Source organism: Macaca nemestrina, chromosome 4, assembly GCF_043159975.1.
Source record: "Macaca nemestrina isolate mMacNem1 chromosome 4, mMacNem.hap1, whole genome shotgun sequence".
Classification (NCBI taxonomy): Eukaryota; Metazoa; Chordata; class Mammalia; order Primates; family Cercopithecidae; genus Macaca; species Macaca nemestrina.
The window spans coordinates 177,891,672-177,915,594 of NC_092128.1; the positions used below are offsets into that span (position 1 = coordinate 177,891,672).

Sequence of the window (23,923 nt, forward strand, 5' to 3'; positions counted from 1 at the left end):
ATAAAACCTTTAATTGCAAAAAGATCACCTCTGCCTCAAGGAAGTAGGGTAACATGGTTAACAAGGTTATGTTTCAATGAGGAATACATGTGTTGACGCCCATTCAGTGATGCAGTATTTGGAATTAATAATAGGTAGCATGGAAGGAAAAGAGAAAAAGCCCTTATTGTACTGTATCGTGAGGGCCAAATCTGCCAAGTTTTTTTTTTTTTTTTTTTTTTTTTTTTTTAAGTAACTTGGCAATGGTAAACATTTGGACCCCACTTGGACAGAATTCCATTTGTTTCCTCTCATAAGGTCTTTGGGACAAGGTCAAGGGGCCTACCTGTCTAGAGCACGTGCTTTAATAACAGCAGCTAATATTTAAGGAGCACTGCTGTGCCCAGCACGGTGCTATGCCCTACTATGAATTACTTTATTCAATCTGCACAATAATCCCCAACAGAGCAATACCATATTCCTGGTTTGATACACAAGGAGGCTGAATGTGGGGAGGTTAATCTGATCCCAAAGGGGAGGCCAGGCTGAATCAGGAAGCCAGCTCTGGAGCTACGCCATCAGCCACTGCTCCAGCGCGCCTTTCAGGCTATCTCATTTAATCCTCACATCCCCTAGCAAGGGAGGTATCATGCAGTCCATTCTACACATGGGAAAACCTGAAACACAGTTTTAGACTTGAAGCTCCAAACTCCTGTCTTGCTCACCGAGGATCCCTGAGCACCCTGGTTCACTTTACTTTTTGAGACAGAGTCTCACTCTGTCGCCCAGGCTGGAGTGCAGTGGCGCAATTTCAGCTCACTGCAACCTCTGCCTCTCAGGTTCAAGGGATTCTCCTGCCTCAGCATCCCAAGTAGCTGGGATTACAGGCGCCTGCCACCACACCTGGCTAATTTTTGTATTTTTAGTAGAGTCGGGGTTTCACCATGTTGGCCAGGCTGGTCTTGAACTCCTGACCTCACGTAATTGGCCCACCTCGGCCTTCCAAAGTGCTGGGATTACAGGCGTGAGCCACTGTGCCCAGACCCCTGGTTCACTTTTGAAACACTGGGCTATGCCTGGCGAGCAGTGTCCGAGAGGTGTGTGGGACGTGGTTCCGCATATTTCTCCTAGTTCTTTCAAATGAATGAACTAGAAATATCATACAACCACTTCGAAGGTAAGTGAAAATAAGGTAGTACCAGGAACAAATTCAAAGGGTCATAAATTTATGTAGTATCTAGGAACTTATTTCAAATGTTTACTCTTTATTTTAAATAATCGGAAGATGACTTTTAAGCCATGGTGAACAAAAACAAATACAAAATCAAACAAAGTATCAAATGTTTGACATTTCAGTATATGGAAGTACACTGAAAGATTTCAATAGCAGTCTGGGCTTTTGTCAGTAATTGCTTTAATGGAAAGTATATGTATATCATATACTTTAATGGAAAGTACCAAATGAATATACTGCCTTTAATTAACTTTATAGGGGTCCAGAGAGTTGGCAAATTGATTCCATTGTGTTACTTTTTGAAAAGGCAAACAGAAAAGAACTTTGTGTGTGTGTGTGTGTATATATATATATAAGCTTGGCTTTTACTTATGAATGTGAATCCAGAATATTTGGCTATTCATGATAACAAATTTTACCAGTGATCCTGCATAATTTACACACAGAAGTTGATGAAAATATACCATGTGTCAATCATACTCTAAAAAAAGCATTTCGCATCCAACTGAATGTCAGTGGCTTGTGATATGTGTGATAATATAGCCATAATGTACAGTAATAGGTAATACCTGATTTACCCTTTCTGTATTGCCAACTTTTCATAAATAATACTTTGATAGCCAAAAAAAAGCAAACCTTCTCTAAAAGTTGCCTTTAAAGAAAAGAATATGCAATGAACAGGAGAACACAGAAATTGCCAATGAGCTCAAATGAATTTAAACGCAGATGTAGTGTAAGGGGTTAGCTTCTACTTCTTTAAGCTAACCTATTGTTATTATTATTATTACTATTATTATTTTGGTGGTGGTGGTGGAGTTCCATGAGACCCAGTGTATCAAATTCTTACTAATGCCTTCCCTAGTTATATGGCTTACAGGAAAAAACAAACAAAAACCAAAGCTTTTGAAAAAACTCAAGGAGAAATTTTTCAAAATGAAATGTGGAAAGTGGCTAGGTTATGAAAAAAATTCTAAATCTACCTGAAAGCAGAGGAGTTGATGTATTTTAATGCGCTGGGATGCTGTGACTGCCAACCGCAATGCATCTGAAAGCGGTGGGTCCACCCATCCCCGTGGGAGATGTGCACCCAATGACAAGGTCTGACCATCCCAGGCCGGGGCTGCCTCATCAGATCCCCGAAGGACACAGGCAGCAGGCGGAGCTGCCTTGCACCCATGGAAGGGTCTCCAGTGCTAGTCATTGATTTAGGAAATTCAGTGGGTGGCTGGCCATGTTTCTGTGCCTGCAAAGCTTGGCTGCAGCGAGAGATCCCAGGCACCCTTGGGAGATGCACTGCATTTGCCTAGAAGAACCCCAAGAAACCTGCCGCATTTCACGTCACGTTTCTAGGACAGTGTGGAGGAGACTTCTGTAGCTGTGTCATGCCTCTACTGAACAGGACCCACATGTTAGATCTGAAGCACTGACTTTTGATGTTACTCAGATGTGATTTTTCTTTCTGACTTTTTCATAAAGTGCAACATTTGGGGGCGAGGCCATTTTACCCATTAGTGACTTAGGAACAGTGCCCAGAGTGTTTCCAGGGCCCTGGAAAGAAATTTTACTGGGTCTAATAACAAAACGAAATCCAGAAAAAAAAATCAAAATTTATAAATGTTTAATTAAATGGCAAAAAAAAAAAAAAAAATGCACCATTATGGCAACTTCATGAATTTTTAAATTTAGGAGCCACAGATCTTTTTTGGTTAAAGTTTTCTCATTTCCAAAAGGATTTCAAGACTAAATTTGAATCACATCTGTCCTCTTTTGAATATGTATTGTGTGCCAGGCACGGTTCTAAGCCACAGAGGCTGCTGCATTCAGCCTGCCAGTGATGTGACGGTGGTACCACCACTGTCCCTGTTTTAGAGAGACTCATTCAGACCAGCCGCTCCCCCAGGTATCAGCTCCCGTAATGTTAGCAAGCGCCAAAATGGAGACCTCAACCCCTAGTCTTGATTACATGTTGGTGGCAGAGAAGGCAGAGCGGCCAACTTATAGCCAGAGAATTTCAGAACAAATTAGAAAGCCCTTCAAAAATTTTATAGCAAAAAAAACGACGTCTATCTCATGTACCACCTGGGTGCATGTGGATTTGCCTGATGTGATTTAGGATGGCACTGCCCAGGCAAGAAGGCCTGGAGGCCTCAGCCTCTAAGGGGCCCACTTTATGGGAATGAACTTATGGCTTTATTTTGCTGACCATATTTTGTTACCCTTTTTGAGTGAGAACTAATTTAGAGATTATCTCATCCCATTGCCTGGTTCAATAGGAGAGGAAAATGAAGACGAAAGTATTTAAGATAATTGCTCAAGTTCACACCCACTGGCCTGGTGGCGCCAGTGTGAAAACCCAGGTCCCTGAATTCAGGATCCAGAAACCTTTTTACATGTTTGAAGCTTACGAAACAGAAGCCTAAATGCAGACAGGATTTTTTTTTTTTTTTTCTTATGGCACGTCATATAATGAATTCTAGCAAGGACTGCAATATATTAGTTTAGATCCTGACCTCACTGGTGCAGTATTCAAATTAGTGATATGGTTTTGCAAGGGTCCAGACGGAGAGAGAAATTCGACGTAATAGTGTAAGTTTCTTCCTCTTCTCTGCTGCCACATTAGATTGAGAAGCTGCCTAGAGATCATCTCTTTGGGGTTTCATGTTACCTGGAAGGAACTCTTATTTTGTTTTCTTTCTATAGCAATACAAATGCCATCTTAAAAAATCTCAGTGGTAGCTGAGCACGGTGGCTCACGCCTGTAATCCCAGCACTTTGGGAGGCCGAGGCGGGTGGATCACCTGAGGTCAGGAGATGGAGACCATCCTGGCTAACACGGTGAAACTCCGTCTCCACTAAAAATATAAAAAATTAGCCGGGCGTGGTGGCGGGCACCTGTAGTCCCAGCTACTCGGGAGGCTGAGGCAGGAAAATCGCTTGAACCCGGGAGGCAGAGGTTGCAGTGAGCCGAGATCATGCCACTGCACTCCAGCCTGGGCGACAGAGCGAGACTCTGTCTCAGAAACAAACAAACAAACAAAAAAACAACCACACACACACAAAACCTCAGTGGCTTCTGTATAAGATAGGAAGAGTTACCAGGAATACACAGGCCACGCCAGCTTACTCAGAGCTGCATCAGGTGGGTCACTGCTGCTTCTGGGACAGAAGCCCATTCCCTGCACGGTCCTCTTAAGTTCCCATTCACCCCAGGGGCCCTTTCAGACCTTAGCCTCCACTCTAGGGTCAAGGAAATCTGTATGCATATAAAATTCTTCTTCTTGGTCTGGCTTGATACTACTAAAAATAATCAACAGAAACACGTTCTAAAATTCACCGGAAACATGTAGGCACAATTATTATTAATGCTTTAAAAACTGCGTTTGCCAAGTCATCAGGTAGTTGAGGAGCTTAGCACAGAAGGAATTAAAGTACCAGGCGATGTTCCCCCAGAACTTTCAGCTTGGCCTGAAATGCCTTTCAAAATGGGGAGGAGGGGATGTGAGTAGGGACAGCATGTTCCTCCTCTTTGAGCCTCTGTCTTGCTCCTTCTTTAGGTGGGAGGAGAGGAAGAATTACTTTCTAATTCCTGTCTGGATCAGGATTGCATCTAGAAAGAACTAAACTCCAAGTCCAAACCTGATGAATTCAAGGGAAGAGGAATGAAGTAGCTCATCGTTCACTACCTGGTAAATACACTCGAAGCAGTTCCCAGTGAGCAATGCGACTGTGGATTGGTAATTACAATCCTGCGATCACAGATCCATAAAACCATCTGACATTTTCATAACCATTCAAGAGCAAAGAGTGACACATCTTTTCATCCCCCCAGCAGCTACGTGCTGTGCACACGGGCCCTCTAGGAAACCCTTTGTTAAAGGGGGACCCAGACTTGGACCATTGCTCTGCAGGTCACTCCACCCCTTTACCCATCTTTCCTGAAGGCCAACACCGGAAGAAGAGGTCTATGTTGTACAGCACCCCGGGGTCGGGTCCCCCTTCGTGCCAGGTCCCCAAGTGGACCCTGGTGACAGAAGCAGAACCAACTGCTAGCACCTGTGACCAGCGTGGCCGTGGCTGTGTATTATGAAGTCCGAGGAGGAGTGGGAGGGGAGGGAATTTCCTGCAGCCCTGCCGGGGAAAACACTGATTCCCTCCTGTCAGTACAAAAAAATGATGAATGCCAAAGCAACAGGGCTCTGCTTTCTTGAAGAAAACCACATGTGACCCAGAACTTTATTGATAAACTCTCCTAATAAAAGATACAGGAATTACATTACCATGAAGCTCAAAAAGCGGCCAGTGCGGTTCTTAAAAACAGACGCTGGCGTCGGGGCATGCCAACGTCTGGACGCCTTAGTTTACATGCTGGCTTACTAGCTGTGTGACCTTAGGCAAGGTATACAATGTATTTTGTCTTCAATTTCCCTGCCTGTTCTTTTGAAGATTATATAAATTAATATGTGTGAAGCACTGTGAACACTGTTGGGCAAATAACACTACTTAATGTTAGCTGCTGCTATTATCAAGTATTTTTATGATTAAGAGAAAATAACATTGTGAAGTAGGTGTTACTCAATCCTAAGAGCAATTATTTTTAGGTCCATTATCACCATCAGTTTACAGGTTGGTTCCTTCTCTTCTTCCCTCCTTCCTTCTTTCCTTCCTTCCCTCCTTCCCTCCCTCCTTCCTTCCCTCCCTCCCTCCCTCCTTCATTTTTTTTTTTTGAGACAAGGTCTCACTGCAAACTGGAGTGCAGTGGCACCATCTCGGCTCACTGCAACCTCTGCCTCCTGGGTTCAACCAATTCTCCTGCCTCAGCCTCCTGAGAAGCTTGGGACCACAGGCATGCACTACCACACCAGGCCAATAGTTGTGTTTTTTGGTAGAGATGGGGCTTCCCTGTGTTGGTCAGGCTGGTCTCCAACTCCTGACCTCAAGTGATCTCCCTGCCTTGGCCTCCTAAAGTGCTGGGATTACAGGCGGGAGCCATGGCGCCTGGCCTACAGGTACTTTTCATGCATTTCTCTTCTTCACTTGAAGCACATTCTCCATGTATAAAGATCCTGTTTCTCATACTCATATATATAATAGGTTTGCTATATACAATCAAAGTCATAGAAGAAAATTATATTCATATGACATGATCTCAACCAAGTACTTTAAAAAGTAGCTGAGTGAAGATTAGGCCCTTCGAACAACCTATTTTAACTATAACTCCCTGTTGGGGGGAAAAAACAATCAGTCAGAAAAAAAGCTGGTGCCTCAGGAAGTACTCTACAGTTTGTAAGTTTTGTAAGTAATGGCTCCACCTTGCCATCTCTATGAAAAAAAATTTAAAATTAGCCGGGCATGGTGGTGGATGCCTATAATCCCAACTACTCAGGAGGCTGAGGCAGGAGACTCGCTAGAACCCGGAAAGCAGAGGCTGTAGTAGCCAAGATTGCACCACTGCACTCCAGCCTGGGCGACAGAGTGAGATTCTGTCTCAAAAAAAAAAAAAAAAAAAAGAAAGCTGCATATTTTACCTTACTCCCTAGCTGCCCTCTAAGCCAGTATCCCAGATGTCACCTGATATGTGGAGGCTAGAAGCCCCACCCTTAAACAGAGCACATCACAGACTCTACATCAATGGCCTGGTCCTCAAGGATGGGCTGTCCAGAGAGCAGAGGCAAGGTCGCCTCCCCCCAAAAGGAATCCCATGAGCTCTAGACATGGTCATCCTTGCCTGTGAGGAGGGGGGCAGCTGCAGAGGCCTGTCCTTCCCTCCAGGCTCGTACTTCCCGGCATCTGCTGGGTTCTACCTTTCCAGAATTACAGCCAGCTCTTTCAGTTTTAAACTAGAAATAACTACATTTAACCAAACAACAACAACAACAACAACAACAACAAAATATCAAGAGCTCAAGCAGAACACAGTCATGTGAAAGACTCCTTTAACCTGGGGACAGACCGAAGTTATCTCAGAAAAGGCCAATATGTTAATTAACCTTTTTGATTTTTAATTCGGTTTCTCAGTGTTCCAGATGTAACAAATACCTGACCAGACAGGTAAAGGCTGCCCAATCCATACCACCAGGACCAGCCCCCGCAAGATGGGTCCGTTAGGGTCCCCACTGCTCAGTCTCCTCAACCTCTCCTTGGCAAAATATCTTCCTCCATGGCATTGAACCAATTCCTGCATTCAAATTATTTAGTGAAATCTCTGTAGAGAAGATGCTTTGGGATCTCAAAATTAGCAAGAAGTCACCTAAATTACAGATGTGTGAACTGAGAGCTGGAGTTTTTCATTAGATCCTAGAAATATAAAACATACATTAAAAAATGACTCTCAGCCATTCACAGTAGCTCATGCCTGTAATCCCAGCACTTTGGGAGGCCAAGGTGGGCAGATCTCTTGAGGTCAGGAGTTCGAGACTAGGCTGGCCAACATGGTGAAACCCTGTCTCTATTAAAAATACAAAAATTAGCTGGGAGTGGTCGTAGGCACCTGTAGTCCCAGCTTCTCCAAAGGCTGAGGTGGGAGAATGGCTTGAACCTGGGAAGTGGACAGAGGTTGCAGTGAGCCGAGATTGTGCCACTGCACTCCAGCCTGGGCAACAGAGGGAGACTCTGTCTCAGAAACAAACTAAACAAAAAACTCTCAAATATCCTTTTTTGAAAAACCCTTTCACTCTATCTTTTGTGCTGAAGGAGAAGATACTCTTACTATATCAACAAGCTACTAAGTGCTCTACGTGCTAACCGAAAACAGAGCCCGCCTTGGTGCTGGTAAGAACCCATTCCAGGCAGAGGATACTTCTGACGGTACTCTTGCTCCATGATAAAGTTAATTTTTCGACAATTAATAATTTCTATACTACCCTAAGATATTTCTTAAAATCCTACGGAATATGAGAAAACAAGTTTTGATTTTCTAAGGGGTAGGTTCATTACTGTAAAAGAGCAAGAAACCATCTGAAATGAAAAATACTTTAAATTCTCTTTGGCATATACTTTTTGCTACAGCTTCACCACTGAAAACCATGGAAGAGGAGAGGGATGCATCAAGTTTACCCATCGGCATGACCAACAGACGGGCTGTGGCACAGCTTCTCATTCTCAGTCCTTAACTTAATCAGCAGAACGGCAGGTTGAATGGCAGTTTGTCCATCCAAATGCCAAATAACTGCTTTATTTAGTTAAGCTTGCACGCATACCTCAAGTCAAAGGCTCCATGCCTGCAATAAGGCACTACCATTTGCCCTTCTATAATAGACAGTCTTAGAGCTGAGCCAAATATGCCAGTCAATCATATAAGCCAACTCCTCATTTTAAATGTGAGGATACTGAGGCCATGTCAAAGAATTCCATCTATCATAAGAAATAGATGCTGTACAGACAGTATGGTATGGATGGAGAGATGAACAGATGAATGGACAGGTAGATAAATGAAGGACAGCACAGAAGTAGACATCAGGAACTCCTCATGCTGTTAATGCTTCATCATCAACTATTTCTTTTAAAGCTAGGCAAACTGTTTCATTTTTCTGGGGCTGATTTCCCGTACCTATGGAGTGATGATCCTAAAGTCTCTCTCAGGCCCCTCCTAGCTCTCATTGTCTTTGATTTCATGAAACTAGAGAATTTTCCAAAATGATTGAATTTGGCCTTGGCAAGGCCAGGGCCATTTTGCCAGGATTACCCAGAATTCATTGCACGGTAATCATGGAGGGGACTCAGGAGGTCTTATTCATCTGGCAACATCTGGGCATCCTGATTTACACGCAGTGTCGTCTTTTTTTGTTACACTGGAAAGCAGCTGTGAGCAAAGCTTACTATAGAGAAGTTCCCACCCTGAATGAAGACGTTCAAACAATAAGAAACCAGCATACTAAAATTAGCAGTGATGGCCCCTCTTGCTTCATAGGGCAAAGAGAAAAGTCAGCATTACCCAAGTCACCCTGGGAGTCTGCATGCACTTGGCTTTTTTCTAGAAGTCCCTTGTGAAATGTGAGACTTTCTACCTGGGGTTACTGCACCTCTATATATCATACTTATACTTATTCCATGCATTTAGTTTTTCCCCAGACCCCAAGTTCCATTTGGCAGGGAAGACTGTGTAAAAATGGATGCTTCTTTGGCGCAGATCCCTTCTGTCTGCTCAGAGGGTACGTCTCCACATAACAACTGTTTTCTTAAGTTATAAAGCAGCAGGGGCAGAGTAAACTGTATATACAGCCAGACCATTACAATCACATAGACGTCTTTTCTCCCCTCTGACTGCCAATTCTGAAAAGTCAGAGTAGCCACCATTTGTTTTCTGAAGCTCAATAACTTTGTTATTTCTTTGAATGTTACAGGAAATGCTGGCAGTGAGGCAAAACCCAACCTTCTTTATGTATGAGGAAATAACAGAAGTAGAGGGTATACCCAGGGTCACCTGGCTTCAGCTTCTTCAGGCTGGTCGGCATTTGAACTGTCCAAGAGACGGCTGTAGATTCAATAGTGATTCCACAGCCTCCTGAAGGAGCCTTTCTTTAAGTTTAGTTACCCTCAAAGTTGATTTCCTTACACCTAACAACGGCTTCCCTCCCAGCCAGGCACCTTGCCATAATTCAAGCCTGCTTCCTCTTTGGTCCTCTGTGGAGAACAAACTTGCTTTGGTGTTTACGTTCTGTTTAATGCAGGGTTACATTAACGTAGGAATGTCCAGGTTGACATTCCTACTCTGGAAACCTGGGAAGAGCTCACAGTCATTCCTTAGACCTGTGTGGTCCTGTCTGTGTCTATGGTCTGCTTTTCACCCATAAAGAAGAATCAGGGTCTGTTATCAAGTCCCACAGTCTCCCAAGTCTAGGCGTGGCCAGAAAACCTTGATCAGAAAAAGCTGAGAGGGCCTTCTGGGGACAAATGCATTCAGATTTGGAGGGAGTCACCGAGCACAGAGAATGGAAGGAGGGGAAAAAGCAGACGAGGAACACCAAATCCTGGTGGGCTGTCCCTGGTGGGCACGGTGGTTATCTGCAGAGCTCCATCCACTCAAGGACTTTGGGGAAGTTGACACAACATGGGGAATGGTTCCAGAAGGTGATCCAGATGCCATGAGGTTGTGGCCAGGACCACGGGAAAGACTGCCACAAAAGCTGCAGTGATCACAGGATAGCCTGCAGAGATCTACCTTAAAACCCCACCTAGAAACTACCGTGCAGAGAAGGTCATCTAGATGGTACTGGAGCAGTAGCCAGGGATGAAAGCAGGGATGTCCTACTGGGGATCGCTAACATTTCCTGCCTTCATTCTCTGCATCAAGCACATAGCATCATGTGGCTTGATCTTATAAAGAAGCTCTCATCATTATCCCCATTTTACAGAAGAGGAAAGTGAGGTTCAGCAAGGCTCTGTAGCTCACTGAAGGCTTAAGAACTCCACTGGCTTGCCCATAAAGCCCAAATTCTTAACCACTTCATTTTACGACCTGACCTCCCCGCATCTTGGCTTTTTGGGACAGTAGGAAGCCCTGTTTTTCAATATCCCTCACTCCAAGAAGAGAGTGTACGAATTTTCCACCAGGGACCTGATACGGTTTGGAGACCTCTGGATGCTGGGCGGGGGTGCTGGGCAGTTCCACAGACCTGGAACTGTAACCCAGCCTCAGATCCTGGGGAAGGGTGTGGTTCTGGAAAAGAGTGTTACTCTGGTGTTTACTCAAAGATAGTCATTAAGTCACTGTGAAGACATCTTTTCTGCAGACTAAACAACCTCATTCCTTTTTTTAAAAGCTTTCCTCACAGGAGCTATTTTTTGGTACTATCTTTCTATATTTACTGGTTTTCTCCAGACATTCTTCTACCCTCCCACTCTCTATCTTAAGCATGCCTGTAATAAGATTTTGATCTGTGCCATAGAAAGAAAAGGGTCATTTTCATAGTTTTCATCGCTGGCCCTCATGAATTAATAAAAGGCCAGCATCGATGGTAATTACTCCCTTGTGGTCCACTCTGACCCTCAGACCTCTTTGGGCTGCCTCTGTGCCTGGCCAATCTTCCATTTACTATTTGTTTCTGATCCTGTTGAACTTTACTGTATATTGAGGAAGCAGTCCTTAGTTTCATGCTGCCCTGAATGGTTCTAACATGCGGTCGAGTCAGCCTAATTTCCTTTTGCCCTCTAAAAGGATGCTTCAAAAAGAGCTCAGTGCACAGAAACAAGCTTTGAGTAGCGAGAGTATTGACAATGCAACTTTTTGGCTTTACAGGGGCCTGACATCCCCCTGGGGGAAAGGTTGAATCAAGGATTCTGTGACATGGTCCCTGAGTATACCAGTTTGGAGGGTGTACCAGCCCCAAGTGGATGCACTTACTTCGAGGTTCTCGGGGCCCATCCACTGTGATTTTGATGGCTCTGTGGTAGGTGGCGACTTGCGGTGGGTTTGTGAAGACAGTGATGGTCAGAGTGAAGCTTTTCCCTGTGGGGACACAACAGAGAACAAAACAGAATGAGGTTGGTGGCCCGAACGAATCTGTTGAATAACCAATCATTAATTTATGCTGTCCAGCCCTTCAGCACAAGTTACCAGTTTTAACAACACTCCCAGAATTTTGGCTTTGCTTCAATTCTGGAATATACGCCTATGATAGTTGCCTAGGTGTAACACTTCACATGGTTATATGGCTTTAACGTAACCATCAATAAACAATACAAGATCAAGAAAGATTAGAATTTATTTTCTGTTAAGTCAAGATTTCAGGAAACCATAGAGTCAGATTGGCAGCGCTCCACTCCTGGTTCCCAACTTCCCTGCTGCCATCTTCCCCAATTATTTATAACTCAGGGCAAAGAAGAGTAGAAGAAACCATATCCATCTTTCTCTTCTTACTTTGTACCTTTGAAGATCAGGAAAGATAGAATTTCTAAGTTTGAAGACAGGCTAAATTAGAATCATTCTCTCTATATTTTTAAAAGACAAAGTCTGGCTGATTTTAAATATTATTTGAAAATGCCAGATGTTATTACAGGTACTCATGGGATCAGCCAGAACAAAATTGATGACTCATAAATGGACTTAAGTATATGTAACTGATAGACTGAGATTCAGCAAGTACTAGTAATAAAAAATGCACATAATTTCCATTATGCGTTTAACATACATTTATAAAAGGTGAGAAAATCTTCATTGCATGGATTTGCTAATCTAAAATCATTTCTTGTTAGTAAAGTGGTTCAGAGGATAAATCTGGCTAGCTGACCTTTGGCAAGTCACTAGATACCTCTATGTTCCGCAGTATCTTTACCTGGAAGATGGTTACATGCAAATTTTCCTACCTTAGAGAGTATTAGGGGAGATTAAATTCTTTACTGTGAGTAACACTGTTAAAACAGTATCTGGCACATGGTATTCAACAGGGTGTGTGTGTGCGTGTGTGTGTGTGTGTAAGTTGTCTGCTTTACTTATTTCTCTTCTCTGTTTCTCACAGGTCTATAATAGGACCCTAACATTTGGTTAAGTCTGATGTTCAATCTTCCTACATCAATACAGTAGTTCTTTAATCAACACAGTTTCTCCTCTTAATCACGTAGCATAAAGTGAAATCAAAGATAGATGAAAGGAAAATATTTTCAACTGTCACTCATGTCTTAACACAAAGGAAGGCCACAGAAAAATGCTCAACGAAAATCCAATATTTGGCCACAGCAAGCCACGATTCCTAATCATGAGAAACCTCCATCAAACACTCCCCAAAGAAGTGGATTCTATCTGATTAAAGTCTATGATAAAAAGAGCAATAGCAAGTAACAATTAGATGATGAAGGCTGCTCCGCCCGGTGTGCCTTTATAACTAATGTCTCGGCCGACCTGTCCAGTAAACGAGGTGAGGATGCTTCTGGGGAGGGATCTCCATGGAGCAGAGCATCAGGGGTGCCAAGAGGCTCTGCTTCCAAATCCATATTTCCCATCAGCTGGCCTGTCCCCAGAACCTAGAGATGAGTCTTGTTGGGCTTTGGGGATTTGCTAGTTTTAGGACATCAGTCGGATGTTACCGGGCGACACTCTGGATGCTTTTCTACCATGGCATCTAGCTGAAGGAGAGAAGTGGGCAGAAGAGGCCTTGGCCAGGCCCAGCAAGCAGGGCATATGATGTGACGTGGAGGAATGCTGCCGCAGAGGGAGGTAGGTCCTGAGGGCAACCGGCCATCTCACTGGGCAGTCTCTGGCTTTCGAAGAACAGATCCAGGAGCAATGACAGCCACAGCCCGGGGGCAGCCATGTCCACCATGATCCACAGCTGGTGGTCCTACAAGCCTCGTGGTCAGCCTGTTCCCTCTCTGTCAAGAACCCGGGAAGGTTATCACCTGTATCATCAAGACTGAATTCCAGAACCCGCTTTAAGGATCTTCTCACTAATAAGACCCTGCCCCGAGTCATTTCTCACTCACCCCCTTTCCTCCCCACACCTGACTCCCGATGTGCATCCTCTGAGGAGCTCCCCCGCGTTCCATTCATGAGCCACGGCACTGAGACGCTGAGGTGTTCCTTCCTCCAGCCACTTCGCCAATCCAGGGCTCCCTGCTGCACCCTTCACCCGAGTCTTCCTGCCTTCAGCATTTGGCAACGGGCAGTCACTTGTTTTCCAGGCAGCCTTCCTTGATGACTACATTTTGCTTTATGGCTGTTTGAGCTGCCTCATAAATTATCCTTCACCTTTGATTATTTAGGGTGTCACGCTGAATGCGGTTTGTGGCTGTGTAGACCTAGTCTCCCAGAAGGCGGTGGTCCTTTTCTATATACCCATGTAGCCCTCACAGAAAGGTGGGACAGGGTGCAAGTGAGAAGGGGTTTTAGGGGAAAGGGGGTATTTAAAATTTTTGTAAAAAGTCCCTTGAAGACACAACAATAGGTAATGCCATTGTCCCAGTCCTGAGTAGGTCTAGGGGTACGTGTGTGTATGAAAGAGAGACAGAGAGAGACTGAGGTGGTTCTTTCGGCAAGAGAGTTACAAGTTTGGGGATATAATACAAATGATTTTACCTTTCCAGATCTCAGTTTCCTCATCAGCAAAATGAGGGGGTTCATAGTATGCATATGCAATGTCAATTTTAACTCTCTGATTTCATCTTCTAAGAATGCAGCTGGCCTGGGATGCCCATAGCCACGTGTAGGTGGGCAGGTCCACACGTCATTCTTCTGTGATTCGTCTGTAGTGATTCTACAACTCTAGTATCTCAGTGACTTCATGAAAATACTGTATTTGTTTCCTGGGGTTGCTGTAATAAATTATCACAAACTGGGTGGCTTAAAACAATAGAAATTAAGACTTTCACAATTCTGGAAGTCAGAAGTCCAAAATCAAGGTGGCAGCAGGGCCACACTCCCCCTGAGGGGCTCTAGGGAGGATCCTTCCTTGCCTCTTTCTAGCTTCGGATGGTGGCCAGCGTTTCTCGGCATTTCCTGACTTGCAGCTGCAGTACTCTAGCCTCTGCCTCCGTCTTCACATGACGGTCTTCCTACTGTGTGTCACCTCCTTCTTCTTATAAGGACCTCAGTCACTGGACTTATGGTCCACCCAAGTCCAGTATGACTTTATCTTGATTACATCTGTAAAGACCCTAAGCCATAGTTTGAGGTTCTAGGTGGACATACATTTTTTAGAGAACACTATTTAACTCAGTACAAATAGCAAATGTAGTAAGAGCTCCCATCATGGCTCTACCAGTGACAACTGCTCTACAGGCACCTGTGTGTTTTACCCTCTGGAACAGTCTTGCTCCAATAGTGGCTCTCTTACCACCATCCTATCCACGACTACCCAAATGGCAACAAAGAACGGTTGCATTCATAATATTGGCATTTTTAAGTCGTGTAGAACTTTTAAACGCTTTCCCATATATTATTTCATTTGGTTCTCACACCAATCTCATGAAATAAACAAGATGGATTTTATTGTCCTTGATGAATAGGTAGCAAAGCTAAGGCTCAGAGAGGTTAAGTAATTTTCCCAAAGTCACACAGCTTCGATATACAGTAGAACTCATATCCCTGAGCTTTCTACTCACTGTTCTTCCAGTTATTGTCCCCGAGGTCATAAATCTCCCCCTGCAAACCCAGTAGCACCAGTATAAGGAATCTAGACTGGAGATACTTTATCCATGCCTACCACTGCCCCAAAAAGTAAAAACTGTCTCTGTGATTCTAATGTATCAATGGTACTCAACCTGGGTTATAGTTCAAAAGCATTTTCTTGCTGAGCTGCATTTGGGCCTCTGGCAGTTGAGCTCACATGACACCCCATCTGGTAAACCACAGAGTAACCCATGTAATCAGGAGTAAAATGTAATCAAAGTGAGTATTTGTGAAATCATTGGTCATTATCTGAATTCCTATTATTTCATGTCCATCTTTTTTTTTTTTTTTTGGAGATGGAGTCTCTCAGTGTCGCCCAGGCTGGAGCGCAGTGGCGTGATCTCGGCTCACTGCAACCTCCGCCTCCCGGGTTCAAGCGATTCTCTTCAGCCTCCTGAGTAGCTGGGATTACATGTGCCTGCCACCACACCCAGCAAATTTTGTGTATTTTTAGTAGAGATGGGATTTCACTATGTTGGCCAGGCTGGTCTTGAACTCCTGACCTCATGATCCGCCCACCTTGGCCTCCCAATCATGCCCTTTGTTTGAAGTGCAGTCACGAGACGTTTCCACCGAGCACACACTAGCGGGTGGGGTGTTTTGGCCAGTCATGTGGTTCACCAAGGAGGAGACATTCTGGCAGTCTCCCTCACAACGGGCTCTTGTTTACAGCTTTGGGTACAAGGACATTTGCTTATTATCTTTCAGACACGGTGATGACTTCTTCACAGGTGTAGGTGACATTTTTCCACAGCACGAAAACTGCCTTGCGCGTCTTTTGTATTCTTCCAGTGAGACCCGGCAGAGCCTTGACACTGGGCTGCAGTCAGCAACGGGCACACCTGACAGGACCCGCACGCTCTGCCCTCCACGTGGCCCTGCCCTCTCCGTGGCCCCACCCCTTGGCTGCTGGGACACAGTCCTTTTTGGCCAGCGTCTGCAGAAGTGGGATCTGTGCCTCGGGGCACACGTGTTATGAGCCAGATTCCCTCATTGGAATGACCTATAGGCCTGGTATTTTAAGTACATGGGTGTGGAGCACAAAAGACGCTTAAGTGTTTCTCCCAGCAAGCTGCAGCCGGAATAGTGAGAAGTCACAGGAGAGCAAGGGAGGGCAGGTTGGCTAAATAGCAACAGCCCCAAAATGGGCTTTTTGGGACCAAGTGCAGGGGTGGAAGGATGGGGCTGCTGCCGAGAGGGCCAGTGTTCCTGTTGGTAGCCTGGAGGATCCAAGGCTCCCGGAAGTACTCAGTGGCCTTGGTCCGGTGAGGCTGGCAGAGGCTTTCATCAGTGCACAGACGGCCCCAGCACTGACCCTGTGTGTGCTGCTGGAAGTTGGCAGCTTTTGGTTCCAGAGGGGGCCGCCACGGGGTCACAGGTGGCCTGCATGGGAGGAAGCCAAGGAAAGGGGTAAACACCACGTCCTTCTTCCTCCTGCTCACTGAATCCTGACCACCACAGCAGCATCAGTTCCAGCCAGGGCTTGGGTTCCACGAGGACCGTTCTTTAGAAAGAAGCAGAGACACTCATACTGAATGAGAAGGTGAGAACAAACAACAGGGGAGATGAGGTTTGTCTTGATGTAGGTTTGGAAGCCATGAGAGAGAAGAATTCCATATAAAATCCCATGAATTTATATTGGTGATTCATTCAGTGTGATTCATTCAGTGTGGACTCTCAAGGCAACCTACTCAGGTTCAAAACCTCGCTCTGCCACTTGCTAGCTGTGTGACCTCAGGCAAATTACTTGACCTCTCTGGGGCCTCAGCTTTGTCATCTGTAAAAGGGGGTTAATAATAGTCATTCCATCTCGTAGCATTGTTCTGCAGGTTAAATGGAAAGCTGAATGTAAAAGCAGAGCACAGAGAAAGGTCTCAGTAAATGTCAGATCATTAAAGACATGATAAAGGTGATTCTGTGAAGACCAGACTGTGGCAGATCTCAGAAGAAGGAGCTGAGGCTGAAGGAAGCATTGATGTCTGACATGAGGAGGGGTTGTGCGTGTGTGTGTGTGTGTGCGCGTGTATGTGTGTGTTCAGGAGGTGATGGAGCTGCGACCAGGCCTAAGTGCAACTTGAACTTCAAGTTCAAGTTCACTCCTGCCCCGCCAGCTGGCGACCTTTGTAAGGCGCAACTGTGAGTAGCTGATACACTATGTAAACAAGCCAGGCCAGTGCTCCTCGCTGCAACATGTGTTGTCTCTCTCGACGCCAGTGTGTCCATCCAAATGCCAGGGCAAAATACTAACTGCTTTATTTAGTTGGGAAGAAGGTCAAGGGGTGAGTCTTTCTGGACACGCGCTGCCACGACACACTCCCCAAGGCCAGGGAGGCACCGGGTGGAGGCTTGATTAGTCTTGATGTTGGCGGCCCTGGGGCTGGTGAACTCCGACAGCCAATTGTGGTCAAATTAAGCCACGGCTGGAACCTGCAGTTCCGCATGGCCCAGCGCACTCTCCACTTCCTCACCACATCTGGGAAGTGGCTAAACCTCAGGATTGCTTCAAATGTGCACACTGCTCCCCAAAGAGCTGAGGGTGGCGAGGAGATTACAAAGCAAAAAGTCATGCAGCTCCGGGTCATTTCTTGCCCAGGTGTGAAGAGCATATTTAAAAGTGCAGCCAGGTCCCATCATTGCACAATCCGCCTATAACACCCCGTGTTTGATGGGTGAGCCCCGACTCCTGTTGTGACTCGGCCTCCTCAGGTCCAGTTTGTAGGTATCCCCAGTCTACCTGCGTCGGCTCTGCAGGAAGACTCCGTTCCTGTCACTCTCCTTAGTGTAGGTCTGTATGCATGAGTCATCTTCTTCTTTTGGGGACAGTTTCAGGGGATGTGAAACTTGCCCTTTGTCACGCAAAGGAAGGCTGCAGACACAAAGGAGCCGTCTGCCCTGGGGGCTCAGAGTCCTTAGGAAACACAATCTCAACATTTTTCACTCTTGTGTATGTCTGCAGGAAAGCCAGTTGTGCCCAAAGTCTTGAACCGCCCAAAGAGTGAGAGAGGAAAAATGAAAGGAAAACACCGTAGCTTTCAAAAACCGAGAGAGTCAGGGAAGGCTCAAGTTCTGCTCTTTGCAAATTCAGGAAATCCCACAAGATCCTGAAAGGTTGCAGGGAGATTTCTCCTTTTACAATAGATGGTTTTGGGTCTAATTTTAATTGCGGATAACTAAGTATAAAAATTAACACACCCTCAGGTTCCAGGAGTAGTCTGCATTTGGAGTATTTTTTATGAAGTATTTTTAATGTGGATTTCTCACTTTTCCACTGGAACAACCTGACAGCCAAAATTCATGCTTATGCTCCTCTTCCATTTCCTTACCCAAACATTTGCCACTATTTTTGACAGGGGAGCTGTATAATTAATTTATTTGGAGATTTCTGGACGGGATACAAATCCTTCAACTTGCACATAATTTCCTGATTCTCCATACTGAATTGAATTAAGATGTCGGCGTACTGTATATACTTCTGTGCAAAGTGCCTGTATTTCCGGATCGCTTGATCCAATTGCACTCACATCATACATGCAAAATGCAGACTTGAGGCCTAAGCTACTGGCACCAGGACTACCCTGAAAAGTCAGATTGAAAATCAGGTCCTTAGAATATAGAACTCAGTTTTCCACGGAAATAGCATTTGTTTGGAATTATGGGTTGTTTGAAAAATAGCTGTTTTACTTGGAGAAAACTGAAGACATGCAAAGCATTTTCTCTGGAGATGTTCCATGAAAATGAGTTGTCTGAGGACAGGGACAGCATTTTATTCATCTTTGTATCTTCTATTCTGAGGCAATAAAGAAAAGTTCGATAAATGAGGCCAGGCATGGTGGCACAAGCCTGTAATCCCACCCCTTTGGGAGGCCGAGATGGGAGGATCACTAGAGCTCAGGAGTTCAAGACCAGTCTGGGCAGCATGGTGAAACCCCATCTCTACCAAAAATATAAAAAATAAAATAAAATAAAAATAAAAAATAGAATAAAATAAATTAGCTTGGCATGGTGGCACACATTTGTAGTCCCAGCTACCTGGGAGACTATGGCACGAGAATCACTTGAACCCGGGAGGTGGAGATCGCAGTGAGCTGAGATCACGCCACTGCACTCTAGCCTGGGTGACAGAGTAAGACCCTGTCTCTAAAAATCAATGAATCACTCTGTAAACTTTCAGTTTGACAGCCAGTCCTTTACAACATCGAATTTCACTTGGAAGGCATAGCTTGCTTTTTCCAAGGCACAGGTGTGCTGGGCTCAGCCGCAGGCAGGGGAAGAGCTCAGGTTTGCAAAAGGAGCGGAGGGGCGGACCTCCTTATCTGGTGGAATATCACCTATCCCACAAAACACCATCATGTTCTCATGCGATTTTGCATTTCCTTTCCCGGGATTTCGTTTTCCCTTTCTAATCTTCCTTTTCCTTTTGGTATCACAGTTCCCTAGGATCTCAGCTGGGGAACCAAGTTTTAACCAAAACACCCCAAGACCCTGAATTCTCAGCCCCCTGGAGACCAAGGCCACACCTGCTGCCCTGTGCTTCCCCCAAGGAGAGCCACCGGATTCACCAGACTCCACTCATCCATCAGGCTGTGTCTTTGGGCTGGGGTCACACAGGGCGAGTAACCAAAGTGACCTCCTAGGCCTGGCCTCCTCCTGACTCCGATAGTGCCCCTAGCCGGGTGCCTCAAACACACAGCCCAAGGCCACATGGAGCTGCAGCAGGGAGGCCTGAGGCATGGACATTCTTCAGGGAAGGAAGCCTTGGGGGGCGTCAGCTCCTGCTCACCAGCCTTGCAGCACCTGCTGCTGCAGGTAGGAAGCAAAGCAGGTGAGTGTGGAGGTAGAGAGGGAAGAGAGGGAAGGTTGAGGCAAGCTTGAGGTGGGAGCTGACTTCTAGGTACAGTGCCATCTACCAAATGGGGTCCTTGCAAGCTGGATATACACATGCCTGGGGCTGCCTGAAGGCAGAAAGGAGAGCTTTCAGTCTCTGGATGGGTCTCTAAGCTCTCCACGCACTCTCCAAATGTCCTTTCCATTCTTTAAACTGCAAGCCAAGTATCTTTCCACAATTTGTATCTGGAGTTAGTTGTAAGTGGTTCTCCATTTCATTAGGATCAGACCAAATTCCCAACGTGGATGTTAAGGCAATCCCCGCCCTATCCCTCGGTAAGGCTCCCCGCTGTCACCCCCCAACCCCCGCCCCTGGAGCATCTCTCAGCTCCCAACAGGCCACTTGCTCCTTCGTCACTCTGCTTTCTCTGCTGGGACATGATTCTTCATGCCTCCACCAGTATAGTCTCCTTGTCACTTGCAGGTCTCAAGTGAATGACAAGTGGTCCAGGGAGACCCTCTGAACCTTCACCAGGTTCTGCACCACTGAGCCTTGGCTCCCGCCACACCCATCTATCATGTGTTATCTACTCAGAAGAGGGATGGCCTGCTTAATTGCCATGTCTCTTACTGGCCCCCAAGGCTGTGGGTTCTCTTTGGTTGACCTTCGTATTTCTCATGCTAGCCCAGTGTCTGGCACAATGTAGAGGTGCACAATGTATATCTGATAAATGAATGAATGACAGAAATGCCCTCAGCAAATGACCTTAGGGGTGGGGCAGAGGAAGAGTTCTAACAAAACAGGAATAGGTACTATATTTCCATCCCAGGGTCAATGCCCAATAAAGGTTTGTAATTTTATTATTATTACACAGGCATTTTACTTGTGAATATTTATGGAATGCCTGCTGTTATCTCATGCACTCTCATTTTAGTAGGCCCTTAGTAGGACCAAGGAATACAAATGCCTTGCCATCGAGGAGTGGGCCCTGAAAAACAGCATCATTCCCCACTTTTCTGATTCAGCAAGACCCATGTTGCCTCTGGCTTGCTCTCTCCCCTCCTGCCTCAGGGATTCCCGCTGTAGAAGAAAGAACATCATCAAGAGGGGCCATAGCTCTTCTTCCTAAGTATTGTTACATACACACCATCTCACTTTTATCATCGTAACATAGATGAAAGGCATTGTTAAACCTATTGAACAGATGGGGAGACTGAGGCCGGCACATCTGAGTCCTACAGGTGTGCCTGCTTCTCATATTACATTATGCTACTTTTCTAGGACTCACAGAATCAACGCTAATAGATGTGCATGTTTTCTATGTCATCATTACGAATCAAAGGAATATTAAATAGGACACAATGGGTTCGGTGTAATCTAGAGTTCAGGGATTTGGCTAGAATGCAAGATAATAGTGTAGTAAGAACCCTTCCAAGCAACAGCCAGGTGAAGCGGTGCTGAGTTTGTATGTGGCCAAAAGAGAAAAATATGCATGGATGTTCACTTGCAATTTATGAAAATGCTGAGATACATCCTTAAGAATGGCTTCCAGCGGAACATCCAGGAAGTCCTCAAGTGCAGTCCAAGGCAAGCCGCCGTGGCACTGCTACAAAACCCCTTCAACTTGGGTGGAGGCAGCAGTGATCGCTCAGGAAGAATGCGATGCTGCCGGGTGCCAGCCTGTGTAACCCGGCGACAGGACAAAGGGATTATTCTGCTTCATTATTAAAATGCAGTGTTTACTGCTAAAATACGATTGGGAATTAAAAGGGGCACATATGAATCATAAATATTTGCATGCCATTAATGTTTGGACAAAAGAGTTGGAAAGGCTGAGTTGGAAGAACTTCTTTTCCCATGAAAAGCAGTGCTTCAAATTACAGTACATATTTAATTTCATCTCTCCCATTGCTAACTGGAATCTCAGGGCCTGCCGCATATAACCCTTTCACGACCACAGAACTGTATGGCGCCCTGAAATAAGGATAAGGATTGTATTTTCTCCTTGGAAGCTCATCCATTTAGACGAACAAAAAAAGCAGACCTCTGGTTGTTGTTGCTGTTTGCTGTTGTTTGCTATGCACTCACAGAGTCCCCATTGTCCACCCCATGGTGTTGGTGTCACTGCAAAAAGTAACAGCTCCTAACCTATGTCTTGTCCCAGGTAATCAGTCCTCATTGTCCCTCTGTCTTCCCATGGACAAGGTCAAAATCAGGCTTAAACAGGTCAAGTAACTTGTTCAAGGACAGATAGCTCCAAGCCAGTGGTTTCCAACCAGGGGGGATCTGCCCCCAGGGGACAAGAGGCAATGGCTGCAGAGATTTCTGGTTGTCACAACCAGGTGGGTGGGTGCAAGTGGCCACTGAGTAGAGGCCGGGGATGCTGTTAAATGTTCAACCATGCACAGCAAAGCCCCTCACAGCAAAGAATAACTGGCCAACAACACCCAAGTTGAAACCCAGTGGGGAAGCCAGTAAAGTCCACGTGCTGACCACTAGGCTGCACTGCCTAACATCAAAACAGTCCTGGGCCCGGCGCAGTGGCTCACGCCTGTAATCCTAGCACTTTGGGAGGCCAAGTCAGGCGGATCACGAGGTCAAGAGATCGAGACCATCTAGCCAACATGGTGAAACCCCGTCTCTACAAAAAATACGAAAATTAGCCAGACATGGTGGCGCACGCCTGTAATCCCAGCTACACAGGAGGCTGAGGCACGAGGATTGCTTGAACCCAGGAGGCGGAGGCTGCAGTGAGCTGAGATCACACCACTGCATTCCAGCCTGGTGACAGGGCAAGACTCCATCTCAAAAAAAAACATAAACAAAAAAACAAACAGTCCTGAACAGTCATTCATTCACAGACCATGTGTCAGGCATCATCTAGTCACTGATGATACCACCTGGAGCTTTCTAGTTAAGGGCTGGATCTCGTGATGTTGGAAAATTCCTGGGAGCCCACTTCCTCGGGGCTCCCGAGCACATCCTCATTTCCTTTCCACAGTGCGTGGGTCTCCGTTCCTACACACACCCTCGCACGCCACAGCTGTTTTCAGGCTTTTTCCCCAGTGACCTTCTCTCTAGAGCACACCCACAGCAACTTGTGAGCTTTGTGCAGTCCCCAGCTCAGACACCATCCACGAACTCCCATTTGGATAGTTAATGCTTACTAGTCACAGATTATACGACACACAAGTGATCTCTATGTTGAATCTCGGAGCGTTGCTCTACTGTGGGGAGCTTAAAGGAAGCAGATGTATACACGGAGAAGGAAAATTAGGCGTGAGGGTTTCCATGGAGCACAAAAGCAAGGAAACGGACAAACAAACAAAGCAGACACTGCCTGACCTATTCCAGAAACTCAACCTGCAGCAGGTTCTACCTTGAGGCACCGGGAACACCTAGGGGAGTCTCCCTGCAGACTTTTGTTTTCAAATCATCGTGCCCTGAATCTCAGTATAAAAACAGGTGACGGCAAAACTGACATGCTGGGGCAGGTGGGATAAAGCTCCAGAGGAACCCAGCCATCTGTCTGCGGGTGGCATCTGCAAACCCATCCTGTGGGCGACAAACCCACAAACCTTGGTCCTGTCTCCCCTCCTGCCATGCAATGCCTTCATTTTTACTTAGAGTATGCAGACTGAGCCATTTTGGTGTCTGGGAGCTGTCTGTCAGTGACACACACCAAGACCTTGCTTTTATCACCTTTTTTTTTTTTTTTTTTTTTTTTTTTTTTAGACAGAGTCTTGCTGCGTCGCCCTGGCTGGAGTGCAGTGGCACAGTCTCGGTT

General features: G+C 45.7%; 1 protein-coding gene across 23 annotated transcripts in view; it reads right to left on the reverse strand.

Moving 5' to 3' along the window:
* The window catches only part of LOC105472675 (RUNX family transcription factor 1), a 1,100,727-nt gene that overhangs the window by 60,215 nt on the left and 1,016,589 nt on the right, over positions 1-23,923 (reverse strand). For all 23 annotated transcript variants that reach the window (XM_071095679.1, XM_071095683.1, XM_071095678.1 and 20 more), the window contains one exon: positions 11,553-11,657. In XM_071095679.1, the coding sequence (XP_070951780.1) occupies positions 11,553-11,657 (105 nt within the window). The remainder of the gene's footprint in view (positions 1-11,552; positions 11,658-23,923) is intronic.